This window comes from Thunnus maccoyii, chromosome 16 (assembly GCF_910596095.1).
Source record: "Thunnus maccoyii chromosome 16, fThuMac1.1, whole genome shotgun sequence".
In the NCBI taxonomy this organism is placed as follows: Eukaryota; Metazoa; Chordata; class Actinopteri; order Scombriformes; family Scombridae; genus Thunnus; species Thunnus maccoyii.
In genome coordinates, this window is record NC_056548.1 from 2,374,099 (window position 1) to 2,392,794 (window position 18,696).

The following is an 18,696-nucleotide window of genomic DNA, read 5'->3' on the forward strand; positions in this document are numbered from 1 at the left end:
GGGAGGCGAGGGATTTACAGGTATGGAAAGGGTAATGCTGCATTCGCTGACAGGCTCCTGTGTGTGCTCAGGAATCTAAAGAGAGGCCAAATGAAGAGTTCAAATGTTTATCTGGATGATATCTGGTTGTGTTATTCTCTCGGTTCTATGGAAGTCCAGCGGTGCCAAAAACTGGTTCATATCAGGGAAGTTAAAGTCGGTGTAAAAGAAAATCAGAGATTTCTTTTTAAACACGATATACATGTTAGAAATAATTGCTGAAAATGTGAAAAGACTGAATTATGTAGTGCTAAATTGTGAAATTAGAGCGTTAAACTGTTTTCACCATTTCTGTGTTCAAGATTTTTTGGGCACTCCTACTACAGTAATTACAGCAGCCTAGTCAAAGCTGATAAAGTGCCTTAAGGCTACCGTAATTACAGCAGTAGAAGGGCAACTAAACTGCCCAATTTCGTTAACTTGCTCAGCTTTTGTTGATTTGGTAATTTTCCTTGATTTTTGTGCTTCTTCTATGGTTAAGTAGGCTACGTAGTTAAATGGTTTCTTTATTCATCTGTTTTAATTGTGTTTATTGTTGATCTACGACCAGGAGTCTGCACGGGGTGTTTTATTTTGAAAATTGACCGGTGCTGTTTCTGTGTCTGACTTCCTGCCCAACTAGATCTGCTCTGTGCTGCTTGACACAGCCTCCGTAAAAAAAATAGACGAGGCAACTATCTTTAGCGCAGCGGAGCGGAGAGCCGCTTCTGGGACGCTTCTGAAATGTGCTGCGGCGCGACCGCTGGAATCGGATACATCGACTAGAGTGGCCGCGATCAGCTCCGGCGGCCGGCGTCAGAGGCCAGACGCGGCGCACACACGCCCGGTGGAATTTAGGAGTAAAGCACACATACTCATAGTTGGGGCCATTTTTGGTCAACATTAGCGCTCAAGGAGTTATCTTAAACCCAGCTGAAGCGTCCACAGCTGAGACGTCACCAGCACTTCACCAAAAAGCGCGAGGTAAGAGGTGAATACTCCGAGGGTGACGGCTACAGTGAAGTCGCTTTTCAGCAGAGAAGTGAATAACGTGAAGTGCACCTAACTGCACTGAAAAAAATGGCAATTTAATGATGATTGATGATGGATCACTAGTCATTTAAGTCACATTTTTACTGAAACGAGTCCACATTTACCTACAAAATACGTGTTGAATGAAACAGTGGCTCCAACTGTTACTTTATTTTTGAAATATCATCCATGTTGCTTGCTTTACACCTACAAACAAGGCCTATTTTAAATTGTGTATTTTTATACGGGAGCGTCAGGGACACGCCCCCAGTGGACACGCCCCCGGTGGACACGCCCCCAGTGGACACGCCCCCAGCGTTTCAGAGCAGAGAATACAGCTTATTGTTCCACAATCTTGAAACCTAATTTTATATACTTGGTGACTTTTTTTAATCATTCAAATTTGTCTGGGTGGTTAATTACACATTTTTCTGTGGTGTGACAAACTCAGAACACATATTTATAATTGCTTTAGATGGACTTTAAGCTGGATGACATGGAAGGATTATGAGATCAGAGCTGCCACGCCACACATGCCTTTTCTCATGTTAACTTTTCATCTTTGCTTCCTCCGATGTAAAATTTGTGACTTTTAAGCAAAGGAACAGCTGGTTGTTTTCAAGTGTAAACGGGCTGAGGCGCAGATTGTCCATGAACGCACCAATCACCATCTGTTTGAACCGGAAGCATGCAAACAAACCAATCACTGCAACGCACGTTCAGGTGGAGCTGATCATTTATTCAGATCTACTTGAAGAGACTTGAGAGACTAGAAAGAAGATTAGAAAGAAGTGAGGTTATCAGACCTCTGTAGCTCCTCGTCTCTGCTGGAGGCTAACAGCTCCAGGCTACGTTAGCCGCTACTAGCATAACACAACACCACTCTACAACTGAACAGTCAGCGGTCATGTTGCATCGTGGGTGATGTAGGCGCCAGGTTTTGACAAGGAAGAAAAATGTGTGGAATAAAAACATGATATCTCTGGTTCTACGCTGATTTTGATTCTCTCTTTTTACAATCTGTCCATCTTGAGCTCAACAGTGTTATAAGAGTGAAACGCTAAATAAGTTGTGAACTCTGGTAATGAACATATCTGCAAAGGTTTATCTGCAAAACATCCACTGTCTGTTCTATTTAATTTGTTTTCCAACTATATCCAATTGTGGAAAATAATAAATAAACGTCTGTTAAATCTATCTATCTATCTATCTATCTATCTATCTATCTATCTATCTATCACCGAGGTAACACAACGGTGATTCAGCATACGGCCCACTGATGAAAGCCTTTGCATTTGCAGTATTATAGTATTATGACTATAAATGAAATGGGTGTCAGTGGCAACATTCCCGGGAAGTTTCACAGTTTTCCGTCACCCAGCAGTGGTTGGTCCGTGAAGCTAATGCAATGATGTCACACAGGTTACACTGTTTGGATCACTGGGACATCCGTGAAAGTGAGGTAAAAAAAACACTCCTGCAGTTACCGCTTATCACCAAAGATGCTGCCAAAGAGAACGAACAAAGATCTTCGAGATTGTTACTTTAATGTTTTTGTGGTTATGTCTCAGCGACTGAGAACACTTGGTTAAAGTTAGGTTAAGACTTTGGTTTTGAAAAGTGAACTGTGACACTAGACAGGTGTGCATCTTTACCCAACTGTAACATCACTCTGATCACTCACAGATCACTCGGTCTGCATGTGAACCACATACGGTAAAAACATCACCGCCTGGTATGAAATAACGATCCAGACTCTGTTAGTTTGTGGTTCCCTGCTTCTCCACACAGTCTGCTGACTCACTTGGTGCGTTCAAGAAATGCCTGAAAACTCAGCTCTTCTGAGAACACCTCAACTTTAGCATCTTTTAGCACTTTGTTGATTGTTGCACTACTTTCTTGTTGCTCTTATGTCAACTTCCAATCATTTATTACTTTACTAAAAAAAATTTTAAAAAATCATAAAAAAAATACCTAAGAATTTGCACCATGGCTCTTTTCAATGTCTTGCCTTGATAAAAGCGTCTGCCAAATAACAAAATGTAAATTAAATTTTAAAAATGTAATTTCGCAAACGTTAACCACACACAGACAGCAGGACACACAGTATCTGTTGTCAACATCCTGGTCATTGGTTGCTCACCATCCACCCTGACCACCTCCCTAAATACTACAGCGTGATACAAAAACAATGTAAATATGTAAATCCATTTAGTAGAACATGGAGGGATGTTTGGACCGATGATTTACGTCCATGAAAACTTTGAAGCGTCACCAAACACTGTGTATAACACTTCTATAACCCACATATTAGATCAACATGGTCAGGCTGTTCTCTAGAGGATTCTGGGAAATGTAGGAACAAATAAGTAGATGAAGATTTTCATTTTCAAACGTTAAAACTTGTAATAACTGTGTTGATCTTCCCAGACGGTTTTAAATCAGTAAAAAACAACAACAACTGGAGTCTGGCGAACCCGTTGCCGTGGTTACTGAATGTTTTCTGTCTTCCTGTTTGATTTCTTGAAGGTAAACAAGGTTTCAGGTGATATTAGCTAAAATTCATCCTGCTGATTTATTTCAAACAAACCTCATCAAACATTCTGACTGTTGATTTCAGTGGCAATCAGACAGATGGGCCTCAAGATCAATGCTCCTGGACTACAAACATCACAACTTCAAAAGATCTCTCTGCTTCTTACACACACACACACACACACACACACTTCCCCTCTGTTCAAATCTATACAATCCATTATTAACATGTTTCCTGCCAGACAAAGACACAGGTAGATGATAAAATATAGAAAAATAAAAGACAAAATAAGAGAAAAGCTTAAATTATTGAATTCAAGGCGCTCTCTTCGAAATAAAAAAAGACACAGACAGAGAGAAGGAGAATCTATATTGTGTGTGTGTGTGTTTTTTTTTTCCTTTCAGGGAAGGTGGAAGAAAAATCGGAGAGGAAAGTAGGTTAGAAGAGAAAGGCAAGGTGAGAGAGAAAGTGTGGCATCAAAGAGAGAAAGTTGAACAAAGTCAGCGACACGCCAGGAGTCGACTCATGCGACATGGGAGAGGAAAAAAAAAAAACACACATCAAGAACGCATCACACCTCCGCCATCAAACCAACACTGAGAGAAAGAGAGAGAGAGAGACAAGTATGAAGGTGAACTTGATGGAGGAGAGGAAAGAAGGATATAAATATATAAAGATAGAGGGAATAAATGAAGGAAGGAAAGAGGAAAGCGACCCCCCCCCCCCCCCTCCTTTTTTCACCTCTTTGTGAGGAAGACATGGAGGTGAAAAGTTTGTGTCGAGGGAGGAAGGAAACAAAAAAGGAAGGAGAACTGTAGGAGAAAAGGAAACGAGATGAAAGAAAGGGAAGTAATCTAGAAAAGAAACGACAGAGAGAGAGACAACGAACAGAGGAAAAACGAGAGGAAAGGAGGATGTGGAGAAAAGAGGGAGGAAACGGAGAAAGGACGCAAAACGTCCACATCTTCTTTCCTTTTCCTGTTTCCTTCATTTTTCATCTTTTTTTCACCTTCTTTTTCTTTCTTCATTCACACTTTGTTTCCTCTTCTTCTCTCTCTCTCTCTCTCTCTCTCTCTCTCTCTCTCTCTCTCTCTCTCTCTCTCTCTCTCTCTCTCTCTCTGTTCAGCCTCGCTCAGGTCCGATTTGAATAACAGCAGCTCCCTGGTGTGTGTGTGTGTGTTTATATGTGTGTGTGTTTATATGTGTGTGTGTGTGTTATATGTGTGTGTGTGTGTTTATGTGTGTGTGTTTATATGTGTGTGTGTGTGTGTGTGTGTGTGTGTGTGTGTGTGTGTGTTTATATGTGTGTGTGTGTGTGTGTGTGTGTTTATATGTGTGTGTTTATGTGTGTGTGTGTGTGTGTGTGTGTGTGTGTGTGTGTGTGTGTGTGTGTGTGTGTGTGTGTGTTAGAGTGCTGCAGTGGGCGAGCTCTCCCTGGTACATCTGTCTCTTTTCGTTTACAACCACTCTGTCGTCGCCACAAACACACTTACACACACTTTTAAACACACATCAAGAGCAACACACACACACACACACACACACACACACACACACACACACATACACACTCAAAAATATATATACACATATATATATATATATATATATATATATATCACAGGTAATCCCAGTCAGGCAGAAATGTGCATGCAGGGAGAAACACACATACATAATTAAACTAAACACAAATACTATGATGGAAATGCAAAGACACCACATGTACTGTATGTTCTACACACACACACACACACACACACACACACACACACGGAGCTGTAAGCAGAGTAGACAGGTAGAGTGTATATCAGGGGCCTCTGTGGCCACCCAGCTCCTCCACCATTTATCTCAATTTCACCTTCTAGACACACAAACACACACTTAACCAAATACACACACACACACACACACCACTAAAAGTAAGAGAGACACATACAGACACACACACACACACACACACACACAGGGAAACCTACACACACTTTACTTTTCTTTACACTCTCCTGGACTCTCTCTCTCCCTCCGTCACGTCCTTCCTTCCTTCCTTATTGATATTTTTCCAATCTCCTGCTCTCCTGGTCAGACGTGCCCAGCTGTTGATATCTCTCTCTCTCTGATAGATTTGTGCTTCTCTTCCGGCCTCATTATTACCTTCTGTACTTGCGCGGTCACCTCTTTGCTCCTCGTATTGACAGACGACTCCACCTCAATCAACTCTCCGTCGACTCTGAGCCGCTCCGAGGTCTTTGTGCCGAACTAACGGGTGAAACGACACACAGCTGCCGAACAAACACTTCTAAACTTCAGGCCGCTGTGTTAAAAACGCTTTAAGTCGCACACGGTTCTTCCTGAGCTGATGCAAAACGACTCAAGTTAAAGCTGAGACTTTAATGTAGTATCCATTACTTTATTTGTGAAGCATCATAATGATAATTATAATTATTCATTGATATAATACACAGTACAGTGTTTTCGTGGGACTTTCTAATGTTATTATGTGATATAATTAACAAAAATAATGTAAAATGAAAAAAAATGTAAAAACCTCAATAAACTAAGGAAACTAAAATGTTCCTGTATGTGTTTTTAAGCTAAATGAACCATTAAAGAAAACATTTATTATCAGATTAAATCTGAAAAAAATGTGTCAAACAAACCTGAAAACATGTTGCTGTTTATACTTCAGGGTTTTGTTTTCGTTCAGAGTTTCTCTGTCTGCAACTAATTTATCATTTTTGGATCTGAGAAGAACATTTTTACACAAATGCATTGAAAAAGATTTATAGATTACAGAAAGAAAGTGAAACCTGTAGCAGTTTCTTTTGCTTTCTTGCTGCATAAATGCTTGAAAACTCTTGTTTTTAGGTCTCGAATACATTTGACCCTAAAACTGCATTTTAATGATATATCTAATGATGATATAATGATTTGAATGCTGACATTTTTAAAGTTTCCAGTGGAATTTAACCCACTTTTAACCAAGTCTAGAAGTCTTTTGCAAACCATCGAAACCGTGCTGACTGATGGTTTATGCATTCAGACGGATTCAAACAGCTGCTTGGACAGCAGATTTATTGTGGACACATCACATAATCTCTAGCTAGATATGTTAATGAATGTATATATTTATGAAATATATGTTTTATTGGTCCGAATCTCACATCTTTAATGAAATTTAACTGGGTCAAAATAAAACACAGTCGCAACACGACATCTGCGGTAGATCAGAGAGTGTGTGAAAAGGCCTTAACACTCAGAAAATGTGTGTGTGTGTGTGTGTGTGTGTGTGTGTGTGTGTGTGTGTGTGTGTGTGTGTGTGTATTTGTATACAGGCCTACATGGTGTTAAGCTCGTCCTATAATGAGCTATTAACTGCCTTCTCTTCTCAGCTCTCCGCCTGACTCCGACACAAATCCCTCCTTTATTCTCCAGTACAGTAATCCACCACACACACACACACACACACACACACACACACACACACGCATGCATGTGCACACACACACACACACACACACACACACAATGTATCAGGCCTCAGTTCCCTTCCTGGTGTCAAATCCCTTTTTCTCTCTATTCACCGACAAAGACCTCTGAAAGGAGGGAAGGAGGAGAGAGAGAGAGAGAGATGCATGACAAGAAGAGGGAGGGATGATGGACTGAAGAGGAACAATGAGATTTTGTGGCAACATCTTACAAAAGCTGCAACCCAGACTGCAATATGAGTCCACACACACACACACAAACAAGAAGAAAGAAACTCGCAGAGAGTTTTACACATAATCATCATGGACATTCACAAGGACAACAAGACAAAACACCAACATTTCCTGATAAGCTGCCACGTAAACCTTGTAAAACCCTGAAAGACTGAGAAACACGACTCTCTACACATATTTCCTTCATTAAAATAGATTAAGAGTAAGACAACAAAGTTGAGCAATCCATCTACTCACATTCAAAAGTACACACATACACTACTAGACACACCGCTACTAGTACTACTGCTACTGCTACTGCTACTAGGAGCGCACACAAACGTTACCATGGTGAGGAGGTATGCTGCTGGCCGGCCAGGTGAAGGGTCTTGGGCCGGGCGGCGGCACAGCTGCCTGCATTAGCCGGCCGCTCCCAGTAGGGGTCACTGTGAAACACACACACAAAAAAAATGTGAAGAGGTTCTTTAAAAACGACAGCGATAAGACACAACGAGCAGGAGAAGAAGAAGAGAGGAGGAGGAGAGAGAGGAAACGAAAGAGACGGGAGGGGGAAAAAATTATGAAGAAGAAGAAGAAGGCAAGAAAGCAGGAGGAAAAAGAATAAAAACAAAACAAGAAAGTAAGAATCATACACAGCAAAAACACCAAATGATTCATTGCAAAATCCTGAAAAATATATTTAGACAGGCAGTAATTAATAATGATAGTTCAGGTACAGATTCATGTGGGAAAGGATGTTGGGCATTTCTATCTCAGTGGACAAAATAAAACCCTTAAAAACTACTGTGAGAACACGAACACTGAATGAAACCTCAATCAGCAGCTTTCTTTGATTTAAACAAGCAGTCAGTACAAACTCACGTTGTGCAGCAAATCCTCTGAACTTTATTGTAAATTTAAAGTGAGATCCCAAAGATATAAAACGTGTCAGGCTGAGTTTTGTGGAAATGTGTATAAACTGAGGCAACAAGGCATGAAGAAGATTTTCCATTTGGTGGGAATTTTTTTGGTTTGAAGGCAAGTTGATATACCAAATGACTACTAGAGCTGGCCCGCCGGTATTATACAGCGCATGTACCGCTAATACCACAAATCCCAGAATGCTCTGCTGGTGTTTTGGTGCGTCAATCAGGACAGGACCCATAAACACCCTCTCCTCTGTTGACAGTAGTCATAGTGCTACCCCTCCCAAAAATGGTGAAAAGAAAAACAGGAGCTTTGTGGACAGGTGGGAGGCAGAATATCTGTTTACATATCTAAAGACAGACCTGTTTGTCTTGTATGTGGAGCCAACGTGGATATAACCGTTAGACGACACTATGAAACGAAACACCACGACAAGTACAAAGACCTGGACGTGACTCAAAGGCGCCAGAAAGTCGAGGAGATGAAAAGAAGTTTGGTTTCACAACAGACTGTTCAAAAAAGTCATATCACAAAGTGAGGCTGCTGTAAAAGGCTGGTTTTATTTATATCTGGAGGAAGATTTTTTTTTTAATCAATGTTGGCCCGCTGTGTATTTGAGTTTGACACCCCTGATCTAAAGACTGGTTCACAAGATTCAGTACAAATGCTGGAGCCACCTAAAGAACATTTTCATATCATATCACATGTTTTGCATCAGCACATTTATCACAAAATATGAACACTTGACATCACAGCAGCATTGCATGCAACCCATGCAGCATGGGTTGCAAACCTGTTGGTTTGAACGCATCTCTTCCTGGATTACAGTCGTCCAAGAAAAACGACAGTACAGGTCTAAAATTCAGGCCGACATCTAGCGGCCGTAGTGATCATGAGGCGGAGAAGTAACGCAGTCAATATGAGGTGAACTGATAAGATGATTGGCATGTTGGTTGGACAGTTAGATGACTGTCTAAAAAAAGTCTGGACATTTTTTTTAAAGACTGTAACTCTGTGGTTTTTACTGTTGCCATGAAAACAAAGGTTGCGTAACTTTAAGGTAATATAAACTACATTTCAAGTGATTATTTTAACCCAAACCGTGATCTTTCCCTCAACCTAACAAGTGGCGTTTGTGTTTAAGCAGCATTGTCACACCATAAAACATCAGTTTTGGAAAGCCGCATATTATAATCCTAGCTAAAGGGTCGTTCTGAGTGGCGTAAACGTAACTATAGGTTGTTTTTTTAGACCTATACTGTCGTTTCATTATGAGGATGTGTCAGACTCTATGTGAAAACTGCTCTGTGATAACTTCTGTTGTGATTTGGCACCATATAAATAAACCTGACTTGACATGAATTGAGTAAAACATCAGTGATCATTAACATCTGTATTATATACATTACCCACAATGCAAATCGACCAGCAACAGTTCGGCTGTAGATTTAGGATTATATGACTATTTATACAACTTTTTCCACATATGACAGGGGAACCATAAACCCCCGGCAGCCATTGATAGCAGAGGAGTGCGGTGTATTTATCAGATTAGCTGCTCGGTAGCGTACAGTACGCCTCCAGCTCGGTGAAACTAAAAATCGAGAGTGAAAGAGAGAAAAGATCTGCCACCGTGGAAGAAATCCAGGAACAATCGCAGGAGAGACTCTGGAGACGGTGACAAAAGATGACTACAGGAAATGTTTCCAGGAAGCGCCGGGACAAGTGTGTCACATCCTAAGGAGAATACTTTGAAGAGGATTAGAGAGAAAGATTTATAATGGTTTTTTTAACAATTCTGATGATTTTTGAGGTCTCCCTCGTTTGCAGGAGAGTATTCCCCCCAACACCTGGAAACAGACTTTCATGTATAACTCAAACAAGTTTCAAGAGCTTATTGATTGTCTAATATACTGTCTATGATTTGTAGTTGGGGAACTAATAGCAAGGACACTGGTACGGTTTATAATGTGCTTTAGTTGTGCATCACCAAACGTATTTACAATGAATTTTATTGCCACATAGTGACATCGGTGCCTTCTCTCTGGGCGGTTGTTAATCCAGCTTTAGGTTTGATGGAACAAGCTGATACAGAACATACAGTAAATTAAATAAGATAAAACTTCAGGGGGGAAAATGTATGTTAAGGTTATAAAATTCAACTTCTCTGCTTTTGAAACCCACACTGAAGTTAAACTCCTCGCATTCGATGAGACACTGAGACAAAACAATTTAATTTCTTTCTGTCCCGTCCTGCTCTATGAATAAAAACTCTTCTATTTATTTATCAGAACGCCTCAAACTCAAATCTCTCGCCGGCTGGTAAAAAGTGTCTGGTGAATTCTTCGAGATGTACCTGCCACTGCAGCCGCTCCACTAAAAACAGCTCCTGCATTCAGAAATATTCAAAAAAAATAAATAAACCTCCAGTTTGAGTTCGTTTTTTTTTTTTTTTTTTTTTGAGGAAAAGCTAAACGCTGCCGACTGGGACTCGACAGGCAGGCAAAGTGACACGGAGTCAAATACAAAATACAAAGCAGCCCCAAAGTGACTGTCTATGCACAGTGAATTATTTGAATTTTACACACCCACCAAAGACAGGCTGTCAAAACCCATGCCGGAATGGATTTTTCATACGGAGAGAGAGAGAGAGAGGGAGCGAGGGAGAGCCGAGGAGAATAAAAGAGAGAAGAAGAAGAAGGGGGGGGGGGGGGGGGAACAAAAAAAAAAAAAAAAAAGAGGCGGAAAGAGGGCGAGAGACATGGAGAGAGACAGGGAGGAGGAGGGAGGGAGGGAGGCAGTGAAGCGATGCTGGCTTGCAGGAGAACATTAGCTGCACTGTAGCGCACCATAAAACCATTGACATTGTCGGTCTTGCTTTGTGGACGAGTATTATTGTAAAACACAGTTTTCTGAGGCGAGCCGGCCGCTATTGTTCTTGTCAGAGGGTGAAGCGAGGGCACCGCCGGCATAACTTATTTCACTTTTAAAGCTTCGGGAGAAGGCAGAGAGAGTTGGTTTTTTCAAATTAAACCACCGAGATGTAAGTCCAGAGATTGTATTACTTTTAGATTTGATCTCTTGATGCATGACTAGGAAACATACGGCTGCTGTCGGAGAGAGAGAGAGAGAGAGAGAGAGAGGGGGAGTAAAAGAACAAAACAATAAAAAAGATAAAAAAGTGAGCAGGAAGAGAAGCAGGTTTGTTGCATCACTGACTGTCTGTGTACTTAAGTGATTATACAACCAACATAAAGCAGGTTTCAGGAGACAGAGAGACGTTATATCAACTGTGATTATATCAACTTTCAGATCATGTGAGACACACAGGTGGATTGTTAGAGTTTTGAAGTACTTCCTGCATCATAATCGAACAGTAAACGAGATCATAAATACACAATAAGTAAGTAAATTAACTCCAGTTCATGTTTCATTTCATCAATCTTGATACTATTTATGATAGTAGTCCACCTGTTTTTCAGCTGAACATACATTGTTAACATAATATTTTAGGAGAATTATATGAGTGTAAAGTTAATATGATCCATATTCAGAATGGAAACTATGATGAGAATAAACCCCAGGTTGAAAAAATTGCATAATTTCCCTATAAATTCAACTGTTGGTGCCTTGAAATTTGTCAAATTTTTCATTTTAGAGTGCAAATCTATATCTACTACTACTACAATTAATAATAACAATGATAATAATGATAAAATAATAATAATATTATATATCTAGTAACATTTGGACACATCTTCACATCGTCTCGAATAAGGAAATGCATCCAAACGTTTCTTTAATTAAAAAAGAGAAAATGACTTTAACTGCTCGTTAAAACTACAACATCTTATTTTCCTGTTCTACCCAAGATGCATCAGTGCCGTTATGACATCACTGATGTTATGACATCACTAATAATCCAACTACAACCAAAAACCAAGCAGAAACCCCACCAGCAGCAGTTTCTATTATTTCAGTAGACAGTGAAGAGTGAAGTTTAACTGTTGTGTGTTTCTTTTTTTTTTTTACCCCGAGACGGTTTTTCATTGGTCAGACACACACACACACACACACACACACACACACACAGCTGACCTCTCCGCTCCGCTGTGTCTCCTATTAACAGAACAGAGACCTTTGGTGAAATGATCTCTATCTGCAGAGAGAGAGAGAGAGAGAGAGAGAGAGAGAGAGAGGGAGAGAGAGAGAGAGAGAGAGAGAGAGAGAGAGAGAGAGAGGTTTACAAGGCCGCTGATCAAATTGCTTCTTTCTTTCTCCCTCGTTTTACTCTCCATCGCTCCACTGCTGATTCTCTCCATCTTTTTTTTTCTGTCTTCTCTTCTTTCCCTTCCTTCATCTTCTTTTCCTCTTTCGACACTCATCTTTCTCTCCTTCTGTCTCACATCATTAAATCATTCCTTCGTCTTTCACTCTTTTCCTTTCACTTTTGACATCTTCATCCCTCACTCTTTCCTCCATCCCTTCCTTTTCTTCTTTGCCGCCATCCCTCCCCTCTCTCTCCTGCTATTCTTCACATCCTTCCTTTCCTTTAAACACTCCCTCCATCTTTTCTTCGCTTTTGTTTACCTCCGTCTTCCTTCCATTTCCTGTCTTTACACTTTAATCCCTCGCTTCCTCTTCTTTACCTCCTCTTTCCCTCTCTCTATTCATCCCTCTTTAGATCTTACTCCTTTATTCTTTCTTTCACATAAGTTCTCCTTCCTTCATCATTCTTTTTTTTACAACTCAATCCCTCTCTCTCTCCTGGCATTTTCAATCACTTTTCCTCTCTTTACATCTTTATCCATCCCTCCATCTATCTATCTACCTATCCTCTCTACTTCACATATTTCTCCCTGAATTCCTCCTTAAACTCTCCCCCCCTTCAACCCTTCCTTCCTTTTCTTTGCCTCAGTCTCTCCCTCCATCCCTCCTTTTTTCTGCATCTCCATCTTTCTTTCTCTCTGTCTTTTCGTTTCACTTCATCTCTCCTCCCTTTTTGTCACATCCTTAAATTCCTCCTTCATCCTTTCCTTCTTTTTCTTCTTCTTCTTCCTCCTCCACCTCCCTCCTCCTCCTCCTCCTAATCCCTCCATTCTCTCTCTTTTGCTCTAACTATTTGTTCCAGATTGATGCCTTCAGGTGTCTTGCTGTCATTTTGGAAAGTGGACGAGTAACTGCACTGCATCAAAACACACGGAAAATCAACTACACACACATTAAATAAACAGTCAACTGCACACACACACACACACACACACACACACAAACACACTCAAACACTCGGGCGCACAAGCAGAAATTCAATAACCTGAGTATAAACACAGTCACTCGGTCGTGCACGCCGACACGCACACACACAAAGACAGACTCATGGGTAAATGCACACTGAGATGCACATAAGCAAGTAAACAAACACACACACACACACACACACACACACACACACACACACACACACACATACACAAGGTACAAACACACACTCCATCAGGCCAAAATGGCAGTGGTGGGAGGCAGTACAATGGGTATTGCCGGGCGCCGGCAGAGCTAAATTGCAGACAGCGAAGAGGAGATCTGGGCCATTTTTCAAGGCCGACTATATATTACAAATTGGCTACCAGGGCATTGTCTGAGAATACACACACACACACACACACACTTGTGCGTACACACACACATATACACGCACAAAGTGAAAAACTAATCCTGGCTTGTCCTATTGTAGCCCACAGAGCTGCAGAAATTTGCCCTTTTTCCCTCTTTTTCAACGATTTCCCCGGAATAAACCATGTGATTGAAAATGTGTCAGTTTAGAGCGCAGCGCCGACGCCACACACACACACACACACACACACACATAAACAACAGCACACACGCACACAGGAACGCACACACATGCACAGAAACATGTGCACACACTCCTGGGCCCCTTGTGTACTAGCATTAACCCCTGCGTTTGTTATGAGGATGTTCAAACACTTCTAGGGTCAAATATACACCCTGTGGTATACATACACACACACACACACACACACACACACACACACACACACACACACACACACACACAGAGTTAGTCCCCAGCCAGTCAGGATGTTTTGGTCCAGGTTTAGCCAGTCAGTCTTGCTTCAGTGCAGCAGTAAAGCTAGAGGAGGTTTAACTCTGAAACTAAATCCCTTCAGAAAAAACAAGTGTTTCAGACTGAGTTAAAGTGTGTGTGTCGTCTTTTCTTTCTATCTTTGTGAGGACAGATTGAGCTTTAGATCTCGAGACAGACGACTTTTTTTTTTTACATAATGAGGACAATGTTAGAAAATGAGGAGCAGATGTTTATGAGAAGCGAAGACATTTTTTTAACCGTGAGGAGTTTTTGGAATATAAAGGACATTTTGGGAAATTGAGGACAATTTTAGAAGGTGAAGACATTTTTGGAAGGTGAGTACATTTTGGAGATTGATTAAATTTTTTTGGAAAGTCAGGATGTTTTTATGGAATTTGAGGACATTTTGTAAAGTGAGGATATCTTTTAGAAACTGAGGACAACGTCATTAAAGCTGCAGTAAGCAATTTACTTTAGAAGCATTTTTTTGTTGAAATTCTCTTTACATCCAGACAGCAATCAATAAATCAAATACCTTGACAATAAGAAGAAAAGAAATCCATCCAATCATTTAATTTCATACAGACTATTGTCTGTAGTGCAGAGGAAACAACACATAATCTTATCAACAACGCCGCAGCGAGAGGAAGTGAAATGCGATACCACTTGAATTCAAACAGGGAGATGGCGGACTACAAACATGTCCAAGTCCTGTTTACTGTTTATTGTTTACTAAAGGTTGTTGTGCATTGAGAGGAAGTTGTGTGTGTTTGTGTGTGTGTGCAGTAACTGTTGTGTTGTGTGTGTGTGTGTGTGAGTGCAGTAACTGTAGTGTTGTGTGTGTGTGTGTGTGAGTGCAGTAACTGTAGTGTGTGTGTGTGAGTGCAGTAACTAGTGTGTGTGTGTGTGTGTGTGAGTGAGTGCAGTAACTAGTGTGTGTGTGTGTGTGTGAGTGCAGTAACTAGTGTGTGTGTGTGTGTGTGAGTGAGTGCAGTAACTGTAGTGCTGTGTGTGTGTGTGTGAGTGCAGTAACTGTAGTGTTGTGTGTGTGTGTGTGAGTGCAGTAACTGTAGTGTGTGTGTGTGTGAGTGCAGTAACTGTAGTGTTGTGTGTGTGTGTGTGAGTGCAGTAACTGTAGTGCTGTGTGTGTGTGTGTGAGTGCAGTAACTGTAGTGTTGTGTGTGTGTGTGAGTGCAGTAACTGTAGTGTTGTGTGTGAGTGCAGTAACTGTAGTGTTGTGTTTGTGTGTGTGAGTGCAGTAACTGTAGTGTGTGTGTGTGTGAGTGCAGTAACTGTAGTGTGTGTGTGTGTGAGTGCAGTAACTAGTGTGTGTGTGTGTGTGAGTGAGTGCAGTAACTGTAGTGTTGTGTGTGTGTGTGTGAGTGCAGTAACTGTAGTGTGTGTGTGTGTGAGTGCAGTAACTGTAGTGTTGTGTTTGTGTGTGTGAGTGCAGTAACTGTAGTGTGTGTGTGTGTGAGTGCAGTAACTAGTGTGTGTGTGTGTGAGTGAGTGCAGTAACTGTAGTGTTGTGTGTGTGTGTGTGTGAGTGCAGTAACTGTAGTGTTGTGTGTGTGTGTGTGCAGTAACTAGTGTTGTGTGTGTGTCTGTGTGCAGTAACTAGTTTTGTGTGTGTGCAGTAACTGTAGTGTTGTGTGTGTGAGTGCAGTAACTGTAGTGTGTGTGTGAGAGTGCAGTAACTGTAGTGTTGTGTGTGTGTGTGAGTGCAGTAACTGTAGTGTTGTGTGTGTGAGTGAGTGCAGTAACTGTAGTGTTGTGTGTGTGTGTGTGTGTGTGCAGTAACTAGTGTTGTGTGTGTGTGTGAGTGCAGTAACTGTAGTGTTGTGTGTGTGTGTGTGTGTGTGTGTGCAGTAACTAGTGTTGTGTGTGTGTGTGAGTGCAGTAACTGTAGTGTTGTGTGTGTGTCTGTGTGCAGTAACTAGTGTTGTGTGTGTGCAGTAACTGTAGTGTTGTGTGTGTGAGTGCAGTAACTGTAGTGTGTGTGTGAGAGTGCAGTAACTGTAGTGTTGTGTGTGTGTGTGAGTGCAGTAACTGTAGTGTTGTGTGTGTGTGTGAGTGCAGTAACAGTTGTGCTGTGTGTGTGTGTGTGTGAGTGCAGTAACAGTTGTGTTGTGTGTGTGTGTGTGTGTGTGTGTGAGTGCAGTAACAGTTGTGTTGTGTGTGTGTGAGTGCAGTAACTGTAGTGTTGTGTGTGAGTGCAGTAACTGTAGTGTTGTGTGTGTGTGTTAGTGCAGTAACAGTTGTGTTGTGTGTGTGTGTGAGTGCAGTAACTGTTGTGTTGTGTGTGTGTGTGTGAGTGCAGTAACTGTTGTGTTGTGTGTGTGTGTGAGTGCAGTAACAGTTGTGTTGTGTGTGTGTAAGTGTGTGAGTGCAGTAACTGTAGTGTTGTGTGTGCGTATGAAGCGCGTGCAGATGTCTGTGTTTAGGACAGAGAGGGATAACTGCCTACTTCAGCTTTAAGTGAGAACATTTAGGAAATTGAAGATATTTTGGCAAACAAGAATAATTTTGGAAAGTGAGAGCATTGTTTTAGAAATCTGGGATATTTCTGGAAAGCAAGTGAAAAGTAGAAGATAGAGTTTAGGGTTACAGTTAGATTTAGTTCTAGGAGATCTCTCATGTTAAGCAGAAGAGAAGAAGAAGAGTCCTTATACGTATCAGCCTCTCTGTTGTCAGTGAAACACAATGTTTTAACTGTCTCTTAAAGCTCATCAGTCTGTGTGTTGGTGAACATGACTGATTTTTTAATCTCTTGCTTACATAAAGGATCAGTGAGCAGAAGTTTGTACTGCAGAAGGGAAATAAATGACAGCTGAGACTAAAACAACTAATATTTAATCTCTTTCTTTATTATGTTTAACACTCAAACACACACGTACTGTATGAACACTGTACATTACACAGGCGGGTACACACTCACAGGTGTACAGTGTGTACACTGAACCCCTGGTGATGCACACACACACACACTAACTACAGTAACAACTCAGTTTAACACACAAACTACTCACTTCTGCATCTAAACAACACAGTTTACTGTACAAACAAACCAGCTGAAAAAGTTTTCTGCCTCCAGTTTACCATCAGAACATAATTTACTCGCTGAGCGATCAATATCTATCAGCCACATGATCAATTTAGCAGCTGATTACAACAGTTTACCTTCCAAACAACATTATTTACCAAATGTTTGACAGAAACACAACATACGTTACAATCCAAACTACTGGCAACATTAGAAAATGCTTTTTTAAGATATGTAAGTGCGGAAAAATCACCCAGAAAATAAAAATAAAAACATTTTGTACAACTTTTTTTTTTATTTCTAGAACTTTTTTTGTGACTACTTTGATTTTCTGTACCTGGAGGATCAGATTTTAAATATATTTTTTGATCACTTGATGATATCGGCTGAATTTAATCATTTTTTGCCAACAGTACATATATCATGTTGTGAGATTAGTGACCATTTGTCTAAAAAAGTACTAATAAGTTTAAGTAAATTGTGAAAACCTTGTTTTTCTTCTTTGAAAACATCATGAAAAAAATATATTATCAGCTTAAAAAACATGTAGTTAAACACAACCAACTAAAAGACTTTTTGTACATCTACACACTTTCTTGAAAGAATTCTTCCTTTTAACTGTTTCTTTTTTTAATTGTATTTGTTTGTCCGCTGCTCGTTCATCAGCTGTGAAAAAAAAAAAAAACATGTGGCTGAGTTTATTTTGCACACATTATCAGCAAATAACAAGAATAAATCCAGTGCATGCAACTCTTGCGCTGCAGAGCGCTGCATGCGGCCGTAATGGATTCTGTCATTTGAAATGGATGAAGTTCCATTAGAGAGCGGCGCAGTCGCAACGCTAAGTGTGATGAAGGGCGAAGCTTCAGCATCTCTCTTTTTTTTTTTTTTTTTTTTTGTTTTAACAACGACGCAGGAAAAAAGCTCGATCCTGTGCTGCACTTCAGATCTCATTCAACAGGAGTCTGACAGACAGACAGACGCAAAGCAGGAGCAACATTTCTGTTCTAATTTATGAATCAAAATGATAAAATAAATCCTGAAAGCAGCAGAGTTAGCCTGATAAAGATAAAAGGGAATGAATAAAAGACGAACCTTTGATCCTAATTTCTGAGCAAAGAGGTAAGATGCTCTTATTTTCTAAAAGACACCACTTCCTGTCACTCTGACTGTAAATCAACGACAACGCGGCCTCTTCTTCCTCGTTACACGTTTCTTCTGTCCGTTGACACTTTTCTCTCCATCGCTGTCATCCCTCCCTCCTCCCTCCATCCCTCCTGTTAAGTCTTAAAGTAAATAAGGTCTACAGGAGGTGACACACACACACACACACACA

The 18,696-nt window shown here is 40.7% G+C and overlaps 1 protein-coding gene across 3 annotated transcripts in view; it reads right to left on the bottom strand.

Moving 5' to 3' along the window:
* LOC121881564 (neuronal PAS domain-containing protein 3) overlaps window positions 1-18,696 on the bottom strand; it is a 367,402-nt gene that overhangs the window by 239,602 nt on the left and 109,104 nt on the right. For all 3 annotated transcript variants that reach the window (XM_042389431.1, XM_042389430.1, XM_042389429.1), the window contains one exon: window positions 7,632-7,730. In XM_042389431.1, the coding sequence (XP_042245365.1) occupies window positions 7,632-7,730 (99 nt within the window). The remainder of the gene's footprint in view (window positions 1-7,631; window positions 7,731-18,696) is intronic.